At 43.7% G+C, this 11,991-nt stretch overlaps 11 protein-coding genes across 11 annotated transcripts in view; 7 read left to right on the top strand and 4 right to left on the bottom strand.

The window, feature by feature from the left end:
• Window positions 1-592: 592 nt before the first annotated feature.
• PHALS_03141 (Conserved phosducin-like protein) lies at window positions 593-1,285 on the top strand (the record flags this gene model as incomplete). The annotated part of the gene is made up of 2 exons (XM_024721828.1): window positions 593-1,163; window positions 1,236-1,285. The coding sequence occupies 2 exons, from the start codon at window positions 593-595 to the stop codon at window positions 1,283-1,285; spliced, it is 621 nt and encodes a 206-aa protein (XP_024572965.1).
• Window positions 1,286-1,401: 116 nt separating this feature from the next.
• On the bottom strand, window positions 1,402-2,029 carry PHALS_03140 (aspartyl glutamyl-trna(asn gln) c subunit; the record flags this gene model as incomplete). The annotated part of the gene is made up of 3 exons (XM_024721827.1): window positions 1,402-1,520; window positions 1,596-1,758; window positions 1,820-2,029. 3 exons carry the CDS (start codon window positions 2,027-2,029, stop codon window positions 1,402-1,404), a joined length of 492 nt encoding a protein of 163 aa, XP_024572964.1.
• Window positions 2,030-2,067: 38 nt separating this feature from the next.
• On the top strand, window positions 2,068-2,416 carry PHALS_03139 (uncharacterized protein; the record flags this gene model as incomplete). Its single annotated transcript, XM_024721825.1, has 2 exons — window positions 2,068-2,178; window positions 2,243-2,416. The coding sequence occupies 2 exons, from the start codon at window positions 2,068-2,070 to the stop codon at window positions 2,414-2,416; spliced, it is 285 nt and encodes a 94-aa protein (XP_024572963.1).
• A 23-nt stretch (window positions 2,417-2,439) lies between these two features.
• Window positions 2,440-3,406, bottom strand: PHALS_03138 (HCaRG; the record flags this gene model as incomplete). Its single annotated transcript, XM_024721824.1, has 6 exons — window positions 2,440-2,655; window positions 2,714-2,794; window positions 2,872-2,952; window positions 3,026-3,102; window positions 3,185-3,265; window positions 3,343-3,406. 6 exons carry the CDS (start codon window positions 3,404-3,406, stop codon window positions 2,440-2,442), a joined length of 600 nt encoding a protein of 199 aa, XP_024572962.1.
• Window positions 3,407-3,491: 85 nt separating this feature from the next.
• Window positions 3,492-3,812, top strand: PHALS_03137 (Small Nuclear ribonucleoprotein splicing factor; the record flags this gene model as incomplete). The annotated part of the gene is made up of 1 exon (XM_024721823.1): window positions 3,492-3,812. The coding sequence occupies one exon, from the start codon at window positions 3,492-3,494 to the stop codon at window positions 3,810-3,812; it is 321 nt and encodes a 106-aa protein (XP_024572961.1).
• Window positions 3,813-3,894: 82 nt separating this feature from the next.
• Window positions 3,895-4,794, bottom strand: PHALS_03136 (WD40/YVTN repeat-like-containing domain; the record flags this gene model as incomplete). The annotated part of the gene is made up of 1 exon (XM_024721822.1): window positions 3,895-4,794. One exon carries the CDS (start codon window positions 4,792-4,794, stop codon window positions 3,895-3,897), a length of 900 nt encoding a protein of 299 aa, XP_024572960.1.
• Window positions 4,795-4,994: 200 nt separating this feature from the next.
• On the top strand, window positions 4,995-5,411 carry PHALS_03135 (immediate early response 3-interacting protein 1-like; the record flags this gene model as incomplete). Its single annotated transcript, XM_024721821.1, has 3 exons — window positions 4,995-5,082; window positions 5,169-5,255; window positions 5,356-5,411. 3 exons carry the CDS (start codon window positions 4,995-4,997, stop codon window positions 5,409-5,411), a joined length of 231 nt encoding a protein of 76 aa, XP_024572959.1.
• A 396-nt stretch (window positions 5,412-5,807) lies between these two features.
• PHALS_03134 (ap-3 complex subunit) lies at window positions 5,808-7,386 on the top strand (the record flags this gene model as incomplete). The annotated part of the gene is made up of 2 exons (XM_024721820.1): window positions 5,808-7,245; window positions 7,307-7,386. The coding sequence occupies 2 exons, from the start codon at window positions 5,808-5,810 to the stop codon at window positions 7,384-7,386; spliced, it is 1,518 nt and encodes a 505-aa protein (XP_024572958.1).
• Window positions 7,387-7,478: 92 nt separating this feature from the next.
• On the top strand, window positions 7,479-9,025 carry PHALS_03133 (ap-3 complex subunit delta-1; the record flags this gene model as incomplete). The annotated part of the gene is made up of 4 exons (XM_024721819.1): window positions 7,479-8,231; window positions 8,304-8,369; window positions 8,436-8,543; window positions 8,612-9,025. The coding sequence occupies 4 exons, from the start codon at window positions 7,479-7,481 to the stop codon at window positions 9,023-9,025; spliced, it is 1,341 nt and encodes a 446-aa protein (XP_024572957.1).
• A 202-nt stretch (window positions 9,026-9,227) lies between these two features.
• Window positions 9,228-9,913, bottom strand: PHALS_03132 (uncharacterized protein; the record flags this gene model as incomplete). The annotated part of the gene is made up of 4 exons (XM_024721818.1): window positions 9,228-9,336; window positions 9,405-9,511; window positions 9,578-9,689; window positions 9,765-9,913. 4 exons carry the CDS (start codon window positions 9,911-9,913, stop codon window positions 9,228-9,230), a joined length of 477 nt encoding a protein of 158 aa, XP_024572956.1.
• Window positions 9,914-11,599: 1,686 nt separating this feature from the next.
• The window catches only part of PHALS_03131 (uncharacterized protein), a gene marked incomplete at both ends in the record, with an annotated part of 2,670 nt that continues 2,278 nt past the window's right edge, over window positions 11,600-11,991 (top strand). Inside the window, one exon of the mRNA XM_024721817.1 lies at window positions 11,600-11,684. Coding sequence (XP_024572955.1) covers window positions 11,600-11,684 — 85 coding nt within the window. The remainder of the gene's footprint in view (window positions 11,685-11,991) is intronic.

Here is an 11,991-nt window from a genome sequence, read left to right as displayed (position 1 = left end):
ATTTCGGTTCATTTTTGACCACCTTTAATATTAACAAAATCACCTTTCAAAAGTAGGTTAGGTGTTTTTTTTTGTGAAGTACGGGAATAATGATGTAACTAATCTCAGCAGAATTATAACTCGAAGCTGCCTTCCGTGGTTCGCCAAGTACTTCCGGCTGGTGCAATTGGATTATGCAGCATAATGTTATTCATTATCCAATCAATCCTGTATTCTGGCTAGCAGCTCACAATGTACTTCAGTTTTCGGATTATCTTGATCAAATCGAGATCATTACTCTAAGTTTCAAGCGAATTTCTTACAATTGTGCCGTATTTAGCAAATTGTACCAAGTTTGGTACACAAGATTACCAGAGTGAAACAGGGAAGTACCAATGAGAAGATTTCAAGCTCATTCTGTAGTCAAAACTACTAATTTTTGAACCAGTACGCTTCCCACTTCGGTGGTTTGTTTATACTACGAAATTAACGCTTGTACACTTGCCACCAATGTTTTATTGACATTTTGCACAATGTTAAACATTCATGTGGACAACAACGTTTTCCAAATTAAGTATAGAGTACGTACTTCCTTTAAAGTGTCAACACTACGATGGGCGACCGAGGCAACGTGTACTACGCGCCTACCGGCGAGACGACTGAGTGGGAGGACATTTTGGTTAAGAAGGGTATACTTGCTCCCAAAACAAAAGTTATCGAGGAGAAAGAGGAGGAAGAAGAATTTGTGGATCCTCGTGAGAATGCAACGTTAGACGAGCTAGATGAGATGGAAGACGACTATGACGATGACGCTGAGCTGGAGCGTATTCGCGAGCGCCGCATACAAGAGATGAAAGAACAAGCATCTCGCAACAAATTTGGTGAGGTGGAGCCAATCGCCAAGAACGAGTGGACTACAGTAGTGACAGAGGGAAGTAAAGACCACTGGGTGATTGCGTACCTTTGGGATGAGGCACTTGAAGAGAGTAAGATCATGGACCATGTTTTGCGAGAAGTAGCCAAGCGGCATCGAGACGTTAAATTTGTGAGCATTCAAGCTCAAGCTTGCATTGAGAACTGGCCGTCTCGGAACTGCCCGACACTTTTTATGTATCACAAAGGGTCTCTTCAAAACCAACTTCTGGGCATTCACAAGCTCAATGGACTTGATATGAAAGTCGAAGGTGCGTTAAAGCTATATCATAATAATCATGAAATGTGAATCATCAACAAAATGCTAACTTGCCTATTTGTAGATCTGGAAGAATATTTGGCACAAGCCGATGTATTCAAGCCGTGCAACTAATTTTGCTCGTTGTCCAGCCAAATAGTGTGCATCCAAATGAATGCAGAGTCAAATCATGTTGTACATTTGAAATCACTTTTGATATTGCTATCGCTGCCTTCTTTCACATGTACAATTTAGTCTTGCAATACCTTCGGAACCTTGAAGTAGTAGCCACACTTGACAGCCGCATTTGCCAAAAGCTCTTCTGCACAATCACCTTCTGTGACGATGTCGTCTCTAAGAGGTGCCGCGTCTACAAAACGAATAAAATAAAATAAAAATAAAGACGGATTTTTCTGTAAATCAGCGTACTTCTAGCAATCCATACCAATGCCAAAGTCATGCTTGGCATACACGTCTTCGATTTTCTCGTTGATGGTCATGGCCTGAACTGTTTTAGTGCACTGAATGATAGACTCCACTCCCTTGAGCAACTTCGGGATGCGATCGTCATCCAGGTGCAGATGACACAGGTCTGCCAGCTCACGAAGCTGCTCAACAAGTTTTAATATAGTATCCAATAAAATATATCCGCAAGCTGGAGAACCATACCTTTTCCTCTGTCAGCACAGCATCCTCGGCGTTGAACTGAGCTCCTGCCGAATGGAGCTCCTTCAATGACCACGACGGTGTGCGCGGGACGCATGTTATTTCATGAAGACCCTCCGGCAATGCGGTAGACACAGAGCTTGCACATCGAGCCTGAGATGCACGTCGAAGTGCAACAGAAAACTTTCTCGCTCGTGCTACTGATATTATCATCGTGTTAAAAAAAGAGTGATATTTGCATTTAATTTAAGATGAAAGTACCTAAAATGCTGCTTGACTATACGCTTCGGCTGGGTATTCCCATCGCGCTTTGCTACATCTACTGGAATCCAAAATCCGATGAGGAGATTCGTCGTGACGTAGTACGTTTGATACTAGGCTAAATTAGGTCGATGATTACTTAAATGCGTATTTGCAATGCGGCAGGAGTCCCGTATCAAACCAGATGTGGAAGCTAGAAAGAAGAAACAAGCGAAATTTGCAGAGTTATTACTACAGAAAGATGTCATTTCTGAAGAATCCAAACAGCAGCTGGATCAAGTCACAGCTTTCACAAAGACAAAAGAGCAGTATCTAGCTACCAAGAAGAAAGAACAATAAAAGACACGGCTTATGTTGCATGATTAGTGCAAGAATCGCTGGATGCGGCTGCAATGTATAGAATCGACTTCTTTCAGCGCAGTCTCAAGCTGGCGCTGCATTAATTTGAGACCGTCATAGTTTACGCGTAGACAAGTCGACTGAGTTTGCGATACAGTAGAGCTACAGTCTTGAGTAGCCGTGTCCAGGCGAAGCGTCACGACAGGTTTTGGCTTGTGTCGGTGAAAACGCGTACCAAGCTATCGTAGTAGTCAGCCTTTCATCATAGCAAAGTCACACACGCAACAAGATTATCACCTCAAGGTCGATTCGCCATTCCAAATTCTGATAACGCGGAATGTTGATGCTCTTATCCCTAGACACACACTCTCGAATGGCCTTCATGTGTGCTTTATAAAACTGGTATTGATAAGTCGGGTCCGATAGCCTAAAGAAAAGTAATTGGGGTTGCATACCTGTGCGAGGACTTCGACATGTTTTTCCAGCAGCGTCATTTCTCTAATAAATGCTCGAAAGGCATGCTCGGACATGTCAGCCTACAAGATATGCGGCATACAACTATAAGCATCACTGCTGTAAAACAATATCGTTGCTGCAAGCGTCATAAACCTTTGTACCATCCATAAGAATCTTTGCAATAACGAGAACCGCTTGCTCCGTCTGTTCAGACTCCCACCCACATGCTACTACAGAATGCATACAACCGCAGCAATGCTATTATTCAGCATCCTTAGATTTTATAGAGTTTAAAACACCACGTTTACTTACATGCTGCCCGCGTTAATCGTCGTTTACTCTGCTTGTCTGTGCCAAAGAGCCGTATTGCAAGCTTGCATAGCTCTTCAAAATCTGCATCATGTGCACGCAGGCCGGTGATATCTTATGTTTTATACTCTCGAATATTTAGCATCACTTTGCTGACTTACTCTCAGTTGACAGCGCGTTGGTCAGCACCACACCGTCTAACACTCGCTCGTCCACTCTACTCATCGATTTGATTTAGATGAGTCTGAATTGCATCAATTTTTACCAATAGAAGATTAATAGAGCCATTTTCTTTTATACAACTACGACAATGGCAGCAAACGGCACAAGCAGTGGTAGTACTCGTAAGGACCCGATTCTGGACCTGGCCAAGTATATCGACCAAGAAGTACGTGTGAAATTTCATGGCGGACGCGAAGTAACAGGAACGCTTAAGGGCTACGACCAGCTTGTAAATCTAGTACTGGATGACTCTATTGAGTACCTGCGCGATCCAAACGATGAGTACCGAATTACGAATGAGACGCGTAAGGTTGGTCTGGTAGTGTGCAGAGGCACATCCGTCATGATTGTGTCGCCTGTTGATGGTACTGCTGAGATTCCAAATCCATTTTTGCAGCAAGAGGAATAAATTAAGGATTTACGACAAAATAGCCAAGATTCAGATAGCGAAGACGCAACAATTTTATTCTCCTTTGACTCATCATTACATTTTAATCTACAGAGTCAATCAGATGAATTTTGTATACAGCGTTCCATAGCTTACCCGTGATGTAAAACACATCCTGTACTTTATCGTACGCAATTCCGTTGAGAACAGCACCAGAGTTCACGTCAACGCCAGCATCAATAATAATATCGGACAGATCGAATATCGTGACGACAGCACCAGTGTCAGGGTTGATTTTCAAAATGTATGGTTGGTACCACACATTTGCATAAATGAATCCCTTGGCATACTCGAGCTCGTTGATGTAGAGAACTTTTTGTGTGCCAAGGCCAGTCATAACGTCGATATGCCTGGTCTCTGTCATTGTTGTTGGATCCCAAAACGAGATGATTGATGAGCCATCTGACACCGCATAATTATTGCCGTCAAAAGTAATGCCCCAGCCTTCACCTGTTACGGTTTTGAACTTAAATTCACCTTGAAGTGCAAAATTTCTACCCTTTGCATCTAAATCGAAGACGAAACCGGTTTTACTCTTCCACGTCAGCATGACCACTTTATCGTTCGGACCGAGTGTCAAACCTTCTCCAAAATGTTCATTTGACAGCTTGTGCTGCTTCAGCACTTTTCCAGTCTCAATTTCTACAAACCGCAATGTTGATTCTCCATACAGACCCGTTGATTCGAGAAAATATGAATCCTGACCGTGCTTAGCAATTGTAAAGCCTTGCGTGAACGCCTTAGCATCATGAGGAAATTTGCCTAGTACTTGGACTGTAGGGTGAGGCAAAGCTTGGCGAGATTTTGTATCTATACCTTTAGCTTCCTCACGCGAGTGCTGAGGGGGAGTCAATTCTTGTTTTTGTGAGACCAGCAGCAAAATGATTGCCACTATGGAACAAACAATAACCAAGCGCACGAGCAGCCACGGCAGCATTCGCATTGTCTGACGGCTTGGATTATGAACTTTATCTTCGCTCCATTCTTTAGTTACCTTCCATCTATCAGGCCGTCTCCGGCATTCGGAACTTCGATTACGAGCCATCATGTTAAGACACAGAATGTTTGTCAGGATGGCATCGTACTTAATTTTTTGGTACAACTATTAAAGTGCCAAAAGCTTCTGGCACTCTACTCAAGAGCATGGGTGTGCTTTGGAACTTTGTACTGACGAGCCTTCTGCTGACCAACGCTGTATGCATCTTGCACGAAAAGCGATTTCTGCGTTCGCGTAAGTTTATGGCTCATGGATTGCTGGTTACCTTCATGTTGTATCTGTGATTTAGTAGCTTGTGTGACTCAAATTGTACTACGCAGATGGTTGGCACAAAGTGGATTCGTCGCAGGGCATGACTATCAAGAATCAAATTGTAGGTTTTCTTATCGCTGTGCAGTATTTACGATGTACGTCTGGGAATTTGATCAAGCTAAATGTAGCGAAAACAAGTGATACTAACGCTCTTGCTCATTCTACATTTTAAACATTGTTCACCTTTCGATGCAGTCCCACTCATGATTATTAATACTCTGATGATCTTGCTCGAGCTCGTTATGGGCTAAGCTTTCTTACCGAGTTATGTGTCAGCTAGTAAATACAATGGCAGCTGCGATGTTGTTTTGTTCGCTCGATGCCATATGCACTCCGACACATAAAATTTTCACTTATTTTTCATAACAGAAAAAAAAGATTTTTGGCCGAAAGCTGTTTTGATTGAAATGTTTCGAGTTATTTTATCGACCCGGGTTCTCCATTCGCCCTCCCCCTTGTATAGAACCCGTCGGCGTTGTCCGACAAAAAGTCCTAATTAGCGTATCTCGGGTCTCACCTTGTTCTGCATCCTCTATCTGTCGTGTATAATTTGCTTTCTTATCACGACGTAGACATTTCTTTTTGTCGTGCGTCTACGCTTTCAATTGCAGTTTCCTCATCGTTTCTAGACGTTTATATCGTCCGAAATGTTTGAGAAGAATCTTCAAGACCTGGTCAAGGGCATTCGCTCGACTAAAGGTGATGTGACCATATATATTTCGCAAGCTATGCAAGAAATTAAGGCGGAGCTGCGCAACACTGACCCGTTCATCAAGGCACAGGCTGTCCGCAAGCTTACGTACTTACACATGTTAGGCTACGATATGTGCTGGGCCGCTTTTCATGTTGTCGAAGTCATGAGCTACGAGCGGTTTGCGCACAAACGCATTGGTTACAATGCCGCTTGTCAAAGCTTTACACAGTCTACGGACGTGGTGCTATTGTGTACGAATTTGCTTAAGAAGGAGTTTGGCAGTACGAGCGAGTATGAGGTGGGTCTAGCGATTAACGTACTGGCCAACATCGTCACAACGGACTTGGCGCGAGACCTTTTGGGTGATGTATTGGCCATGATGGGATCACCAAAGCCGTATGTTCGCAAAAAAGCCACGCTCGTGTTGTACAAAATGTTCTTGCGGTACCCACAAGGACTGCGACTATCGTTTGACCGACTCAAAGAAAGGATGGAGGAGCCTGACGTTACGGTCGTATCGTGTGCTGTTAACGTAATATGCGAGCTTGCGAATAAAAAGCCCAAGAACTATTTAGGATTGGCACCGCAATTCTTTCGACTTCTCACCACATCATCCAACAATTGGATGCTTATTAAGGTCGTCAAGCTACTAGCCAGTTTAGTGCCGGAAGAGCCTCGTCTTGCTCGAAAACTACTGGATCCACTCGCAACAGTCATCCAAAACACGCCCGCCAAGTCATTACTATACGAGTGCATTAATACAGTCACGACTGCATTATTGTATACGAAAAAAAATGATGGATCTCAGCCTCGCAACGTTGCAGCAGTTGTTCGACTCTGTAATGATCATTTGCGTCGTTACATTGAAGATTTAGACCAGAACTTGCGCTACTTGGGCCTTGTTGGTCTCAGCAATTTAATGAAGTCACATCCATATGTCGTTATCGAACATCAAGAGCTAATCGTTGGGTGTTTAGCGGTAGATGACATGACGATTCGTATGCGAGCACTAGAGCTTCTTTCTGGTATGGTCAATCCGGACAATGCAGCTCCAATCATTCGGGAACTTATGCGCCAAACCCTCAGTACCGATGGAGCGTATCGGCATGCGTTGATAACGAATATCTTACACGTTTGTTCCGTAAACAAGTATGCAAATATTCACGATTTTGACTGGTATATTCACGTCTTAGTACAATTGGCCCGTGTACCAGGGAATAGCGCCGCTGCCGTCGATGGGTCTCTATTATCTTCTCTTCCACCATCAGGGAGTATTCTTGGCTCAAGTTCTAGTAATTTGATGACGAATGGAACTGAAAATGCGCTTGAAAAGCGGTCCCATGGTGTGGAGGTGGCACGTCAGCTTATCGACATTGCAGTTCGTGTAAAAAGTGTGCGAAGCGTTATGGTGGATAGTATGATAGACCTATTGATGGATAAAGAGGCGCTTAGTGGCCCTGGATCTAGTACGATACAAGAAGTTTACTATGCAGCAGCTTGGATCACAGGTGAATATGTCACGGAATTCTTAGAGGATGTCGATGATGATGAAGAGGAGGAATGTGAAGAAGAAGGCGAGACAGAAGAAGAAAAACTTCAGCGACTTGAAACCCTTGCAGATGAAATGCTCGAGCCACGAAATTTAACTCTTCCTGGTCACGTCCAGACAATTTTCATTCAAGCATTGTTAAAAGTTGTTGTGGCCATGGCTGAGCGTGCAGATGACGATACGGTGGAGCGGATTGCAACTGGTGTCATGAAGCGTATTCCTACTTTCGCCCGAAGTGAGTTTATTGAGGTTCAAGAACGTGCTGTTTGTCTACAGCAGCTCTTGTTCGCGTTAGGAATGGGATTAGAAGCATTGACGGCTCAAGAGCGTACGGAGCGAGCTTTTAATGGTAGTGCGTCGCTGGACTCTGCAACGCGACTAGATGTTTTGAACTCGTATTTTGCAGAACGACTGGCTCCAGTCGGAGTGAAAGCACAGCGTAAGGTGCCAATTCCTGAAGATCTCGATCTAAATGAGCCGCTGAATCCGTCCGAAGCAAAGTATTTGGAATCTGGTGGAGACGTGGCAGCATATTTGAGCGAGAATGAGCTTGAGGTCTCGTTCGTGAGTCAGGGCCACGCCGGGTTTGGTGGGGGATACAGTGGTATTAGTGACAGCTCTTCTGGACAGAAGTCTGTTCACAAGTCTAAACACAAACATCGCCGTGGCTCTTCCTCTTCCTCGTCCTCATCCGAATCTGAATCTGAAAAATCTGCAGATCAGATGGAACGGAAAAAGCGTGAGTATGCTGATGCGCAAGAGCGTCTGCGCAAGGATCCTTTTTATTTATCGAGCGGTTCCGGGGTTTCAGGCGACACAAGTAACTTGGTAAGGAAAGCGAGCGCAGTGTTGGCTTAAAAAATATCCTCAGAAATTGACGTTCGTGTTGACAAAACGTAGGGCCTTGCAAGTGTTATGCTAGCTATGGAACCAATTGGTAATGGCAAAAAGAAGAAGGCATCGAAGGTGCGATGCACTATATTGCATTTGCTATGGTGCTGAAGGCTTACGTTGGCTTTGTTGTGAAAGCAGGTGAAAAATCGTGATGTTCTGGAGGATGAAATGATGCCTGACGGCGCTCGTTCAAGCGACGAAGATCATCGACGGTCTCGAAAACAGCGCGAATCAGTCGATGGAAATGTGTGTCACGTGATTTCAAATTGCATGCTACTGGTCTGATTCTTACTGACCTGTTTTCGTGCCTGTAGGAAATCGACTTGGCTGCCGTTGATTTAAGTATTCCTCTGGGTGAAGATGAGAAGATTCCAACAGATCATTGGTTTCATCGCCAGACACCATCATTCGACAAGGAGAAGGCCAGGAAAAAGAATCCGAAACACAAAATGACAGTGGTAGACGAGAGTAGCAAGAAGAAAAAAAAGAAAGAATTGTCGAAAAGCTCCAAGTCCATCAAAATATCGCGAAGTCAGGATTCACTGAATAGCAACGACGAGCATGGTTCACATGAAAATCGCCATAAAAAAAAGTCGTCTAGGAAGAGTAGTCCAAAGAAGAAAAGCTTGAGAAGTGGTGGTGACAGAGAGGAAACGAAAAAGAAGGGCAAAGAACTTGGTCGTTCCAATCGCTCAAAGGCACCAGTCGAGCCACTTCTACTCTTTTAGACGACAACCTTTACATGATATTAATGGAAGTATAGAATGACAAGAATTGAAATAATCTTAGGCATGTGTCTATCAAATGCTCCTCAAATTATTGGATGTCATATATCTTTACTTTTTGTGCTTAGCTTTCTTAGCTTTGCGATGACTATCGTGCTTTTTGGATGAGTGTTTCTTCTTACGCTTTTCGCGAACAGGTATCATCTCAGTAGTCTCCTCCTTCTTTGATTTTGTTACTGATACTTTTTCGACATGTTCGTCGACAAGTGAAAAACACCGTGAAAACGGCTTGCCTAGGACGAAGCGAGTTCGATCTGAAGCGAGCGGCAGAGCGTTCACGAGCTGTTCGGTAAGCATTTGATCTTCACCTTGCAGCACGTACTTTTTGTTCGCACTCCCAGCTGTGACAGTAGCAAAAGACTCACCCAACGAAACAGCTTTATTCTCGTCCATTTTAATCGTGACGTTGGCCAGCACCGACGCGTCAAGCTACACGATACAATGCATAAACACGTCACTTTCATTACAAATGGTGGTTGTTGCAATACCACATACATTTCTAGGCAGCTTAAAGAACCAAAGCTCCTGTTCATTATGAAAAAAAGCCTCCCGTGTCACGGCACCGCTACCTTTAACTCTTTCAAAACCTGGTGGAATCTCAAACTCTCTTTGACAATAAAAGCAACATGATCAGTAAACTAATGATCGCGAAGTTAAATATTGGATGCAGTTGATCACTTACGCTTCGGATTCCTCATCAGAACCAGACTCATTCTCTTCTTCGGAATCCTGCGTCGTTGCATGCTTTTCTTGCTCGTCACCAGAAGACGAAGCCGAGGAGCTCTCGTCGTCGCGCGATTTGCTCAAATCTAGTTGCTTAGTATGTGCCATGTTTACCTTCAGTGGGTATTCGTTGCTGAATGAATTACCACTGCCTGGTCTTCCGCGGAGCTCGACGCAATAAAAAGCGACGCAGTTATTGGTGATGGTTGGCGTCACTCTTTCGAGGAGGTTCAAAAACATAAAAGACCGACATCATACTGCCGTATCAAAAAACAAAATGTCGTACACTAAATTCAAGGCATTATTACGCATCCACTCTCTGAACGTCATGAGCTTGGTGATCGCCGGTCAACCTAAGTCAATTTAAGAAATTCAAGTAAGAAATAACGCTAGCGCATAGATGGATCAAGGTACATGAAGTAGGTCCAAACGGGATGGTTTTACAGGATGACGTCTTTGTGAGCGTTGCGCTTATTACTGCATCGTGTTCTGGCAGCATCAGTAAACCCGAAGCGCAGCTTAAACTTAGTGCATTACGTTTTCATTATCAAGGAATTGCACACACAGCTACTTAGCTAATTAAATTTATAAGTGCAATGATTCCCAATGTTGTGGCAAAATATTAAGACATACTGGCCTATTGCTTATAACTCGTGCTGTAACAAGCCGTCGGCCAATTACGAGGTCTTGCATGAGTCAAAGAGGAGGTAAAAGGACGGGATCACAGTCGATGATATCACATTTATTAAGCGGTCTTGTGGCGCAAATTTGCAGCGGGGCTGTCGTAGCTTGTTGCACAAAGGAAGCTCAGCTTAGGTCGGTGACCTTCGTTCTGTACCCACATCCAGTACGAGTGTAGCGGATCGCAATCCGCTATCTCCAAGAGTACCCAAAACCTTATCCAAGGCAAATGTTCCTTTCCGTTAAAAATGTAAACTATATCTATCTGTTTTATTTGCAGCAGAGCCGCCTAAATCTAAATTTATAGGTTTTCCCGATTAAATAGTAAAGCCTAATTAAAAATGCATAACTACTGGCAGTCCCGCCACGTACTGGCTTTTTGGTAAGGTGTAGCAACACTTTGTACGGTCACATCAATTTGTGTGACCTACGTCTTCATACCAGGGTGCGTAAAACCTCGTCACAAGGCTCGTGAAGATGAGCAAAATTGTTGACAGGAAGATCGCGAGGTCATAAGTTGACGTCGTGTTTTGTAGTTTGCAAAGTCAAGCTTTATATGTCGTGCCGGCAGGACGGCTGCTTTAGAACATTGACTTTAACAGATGTATGTAATATAGACAACGCGTGCCTACTCTACAAGGCGCGTAATCGAAAGTGATCTTCATCGGAAATTCAACCTTGAGAGTATTGTCTGGCCGCTGTTTTTTGAAAGGTAAGCAATATTAACGAAGGCTATGGACCTGAGGGCCTGAACATTGTCCGCGGAGTGACTTTCTTGCCCTTGCTTATGTCTTTTTTTGGAGCAAAACCTCTGAAAGAAGGTGTGAAGAAATTGACCGGCGAGGTCAACGTTTCTGATGAATTTCAATTCATAATGACGACGTGGTAAGGTCCGCTAAAGTTGTGGTAACATTATCTTGTAGATAAGTAAATCCAATTCGTTCAGATAAATTAGATTCGCAGCTGAGTCGCGACTTTTCGTGAAGAAATGCCGAGATTTGAGAATGGGACGAATTTGCAACTCGTGAAGAGAAAAGGTGAAGGTTAGATTAACACCAACATCACAGATAAGTTTCCTTAGACGAAGAAGTACATCGCTACATATCTTGAGTAATGCCAGAAGTGCCGGATCAGGGCTCAATGAGCCTGTATGTCTATTATTACTGGAAAACACCTCTGCTGCCAGATCAAAATAGCGGTACGATCAATCGGCAACGAAATTCGCACTTTTCAGTATCTCGTCGTACCGTGTAGGTACATAAGAAAAGGTCATCCCTATGCGAAGTAAGCAGATAAAGGCAAGAAATTCAAGGTACAAACGAAGAAATGATGCAGCGGGGTTGCCGTAGCGTTGCGCTTAGAGGAAGCGTAATTTAGGTCACCGACCTTTTGTTCTATACTTAGGACAAGTACGAGTCAGCAGATCGCAATCCGCTTACTCCAAGAGTAATTATTGCCTTAGCCCAAGGCTAATAACTCTTCCGTTTTAAATTTAAAACTGGCTA

Source organism: Plasmopara halstedii (genome assembly GCF_900000015.1).
Source record: "Plasmopara halstedii genome assembly, contig: Scaffold_208, whole genome shotgun sequence".
In the NCBI taxonomy this organism is placed as follows: Eukaryota; Oomycota; class Peronosporomycetes; order Peronosporales; family Peronosporaceae; genus Plasmopara; species Plasmopara halstedii.
The sequence above is the reverse complement of the archived record's forward strand: the minus strand, read 5'-3'. Positions and strand labels throughout refer to the sequence as shown.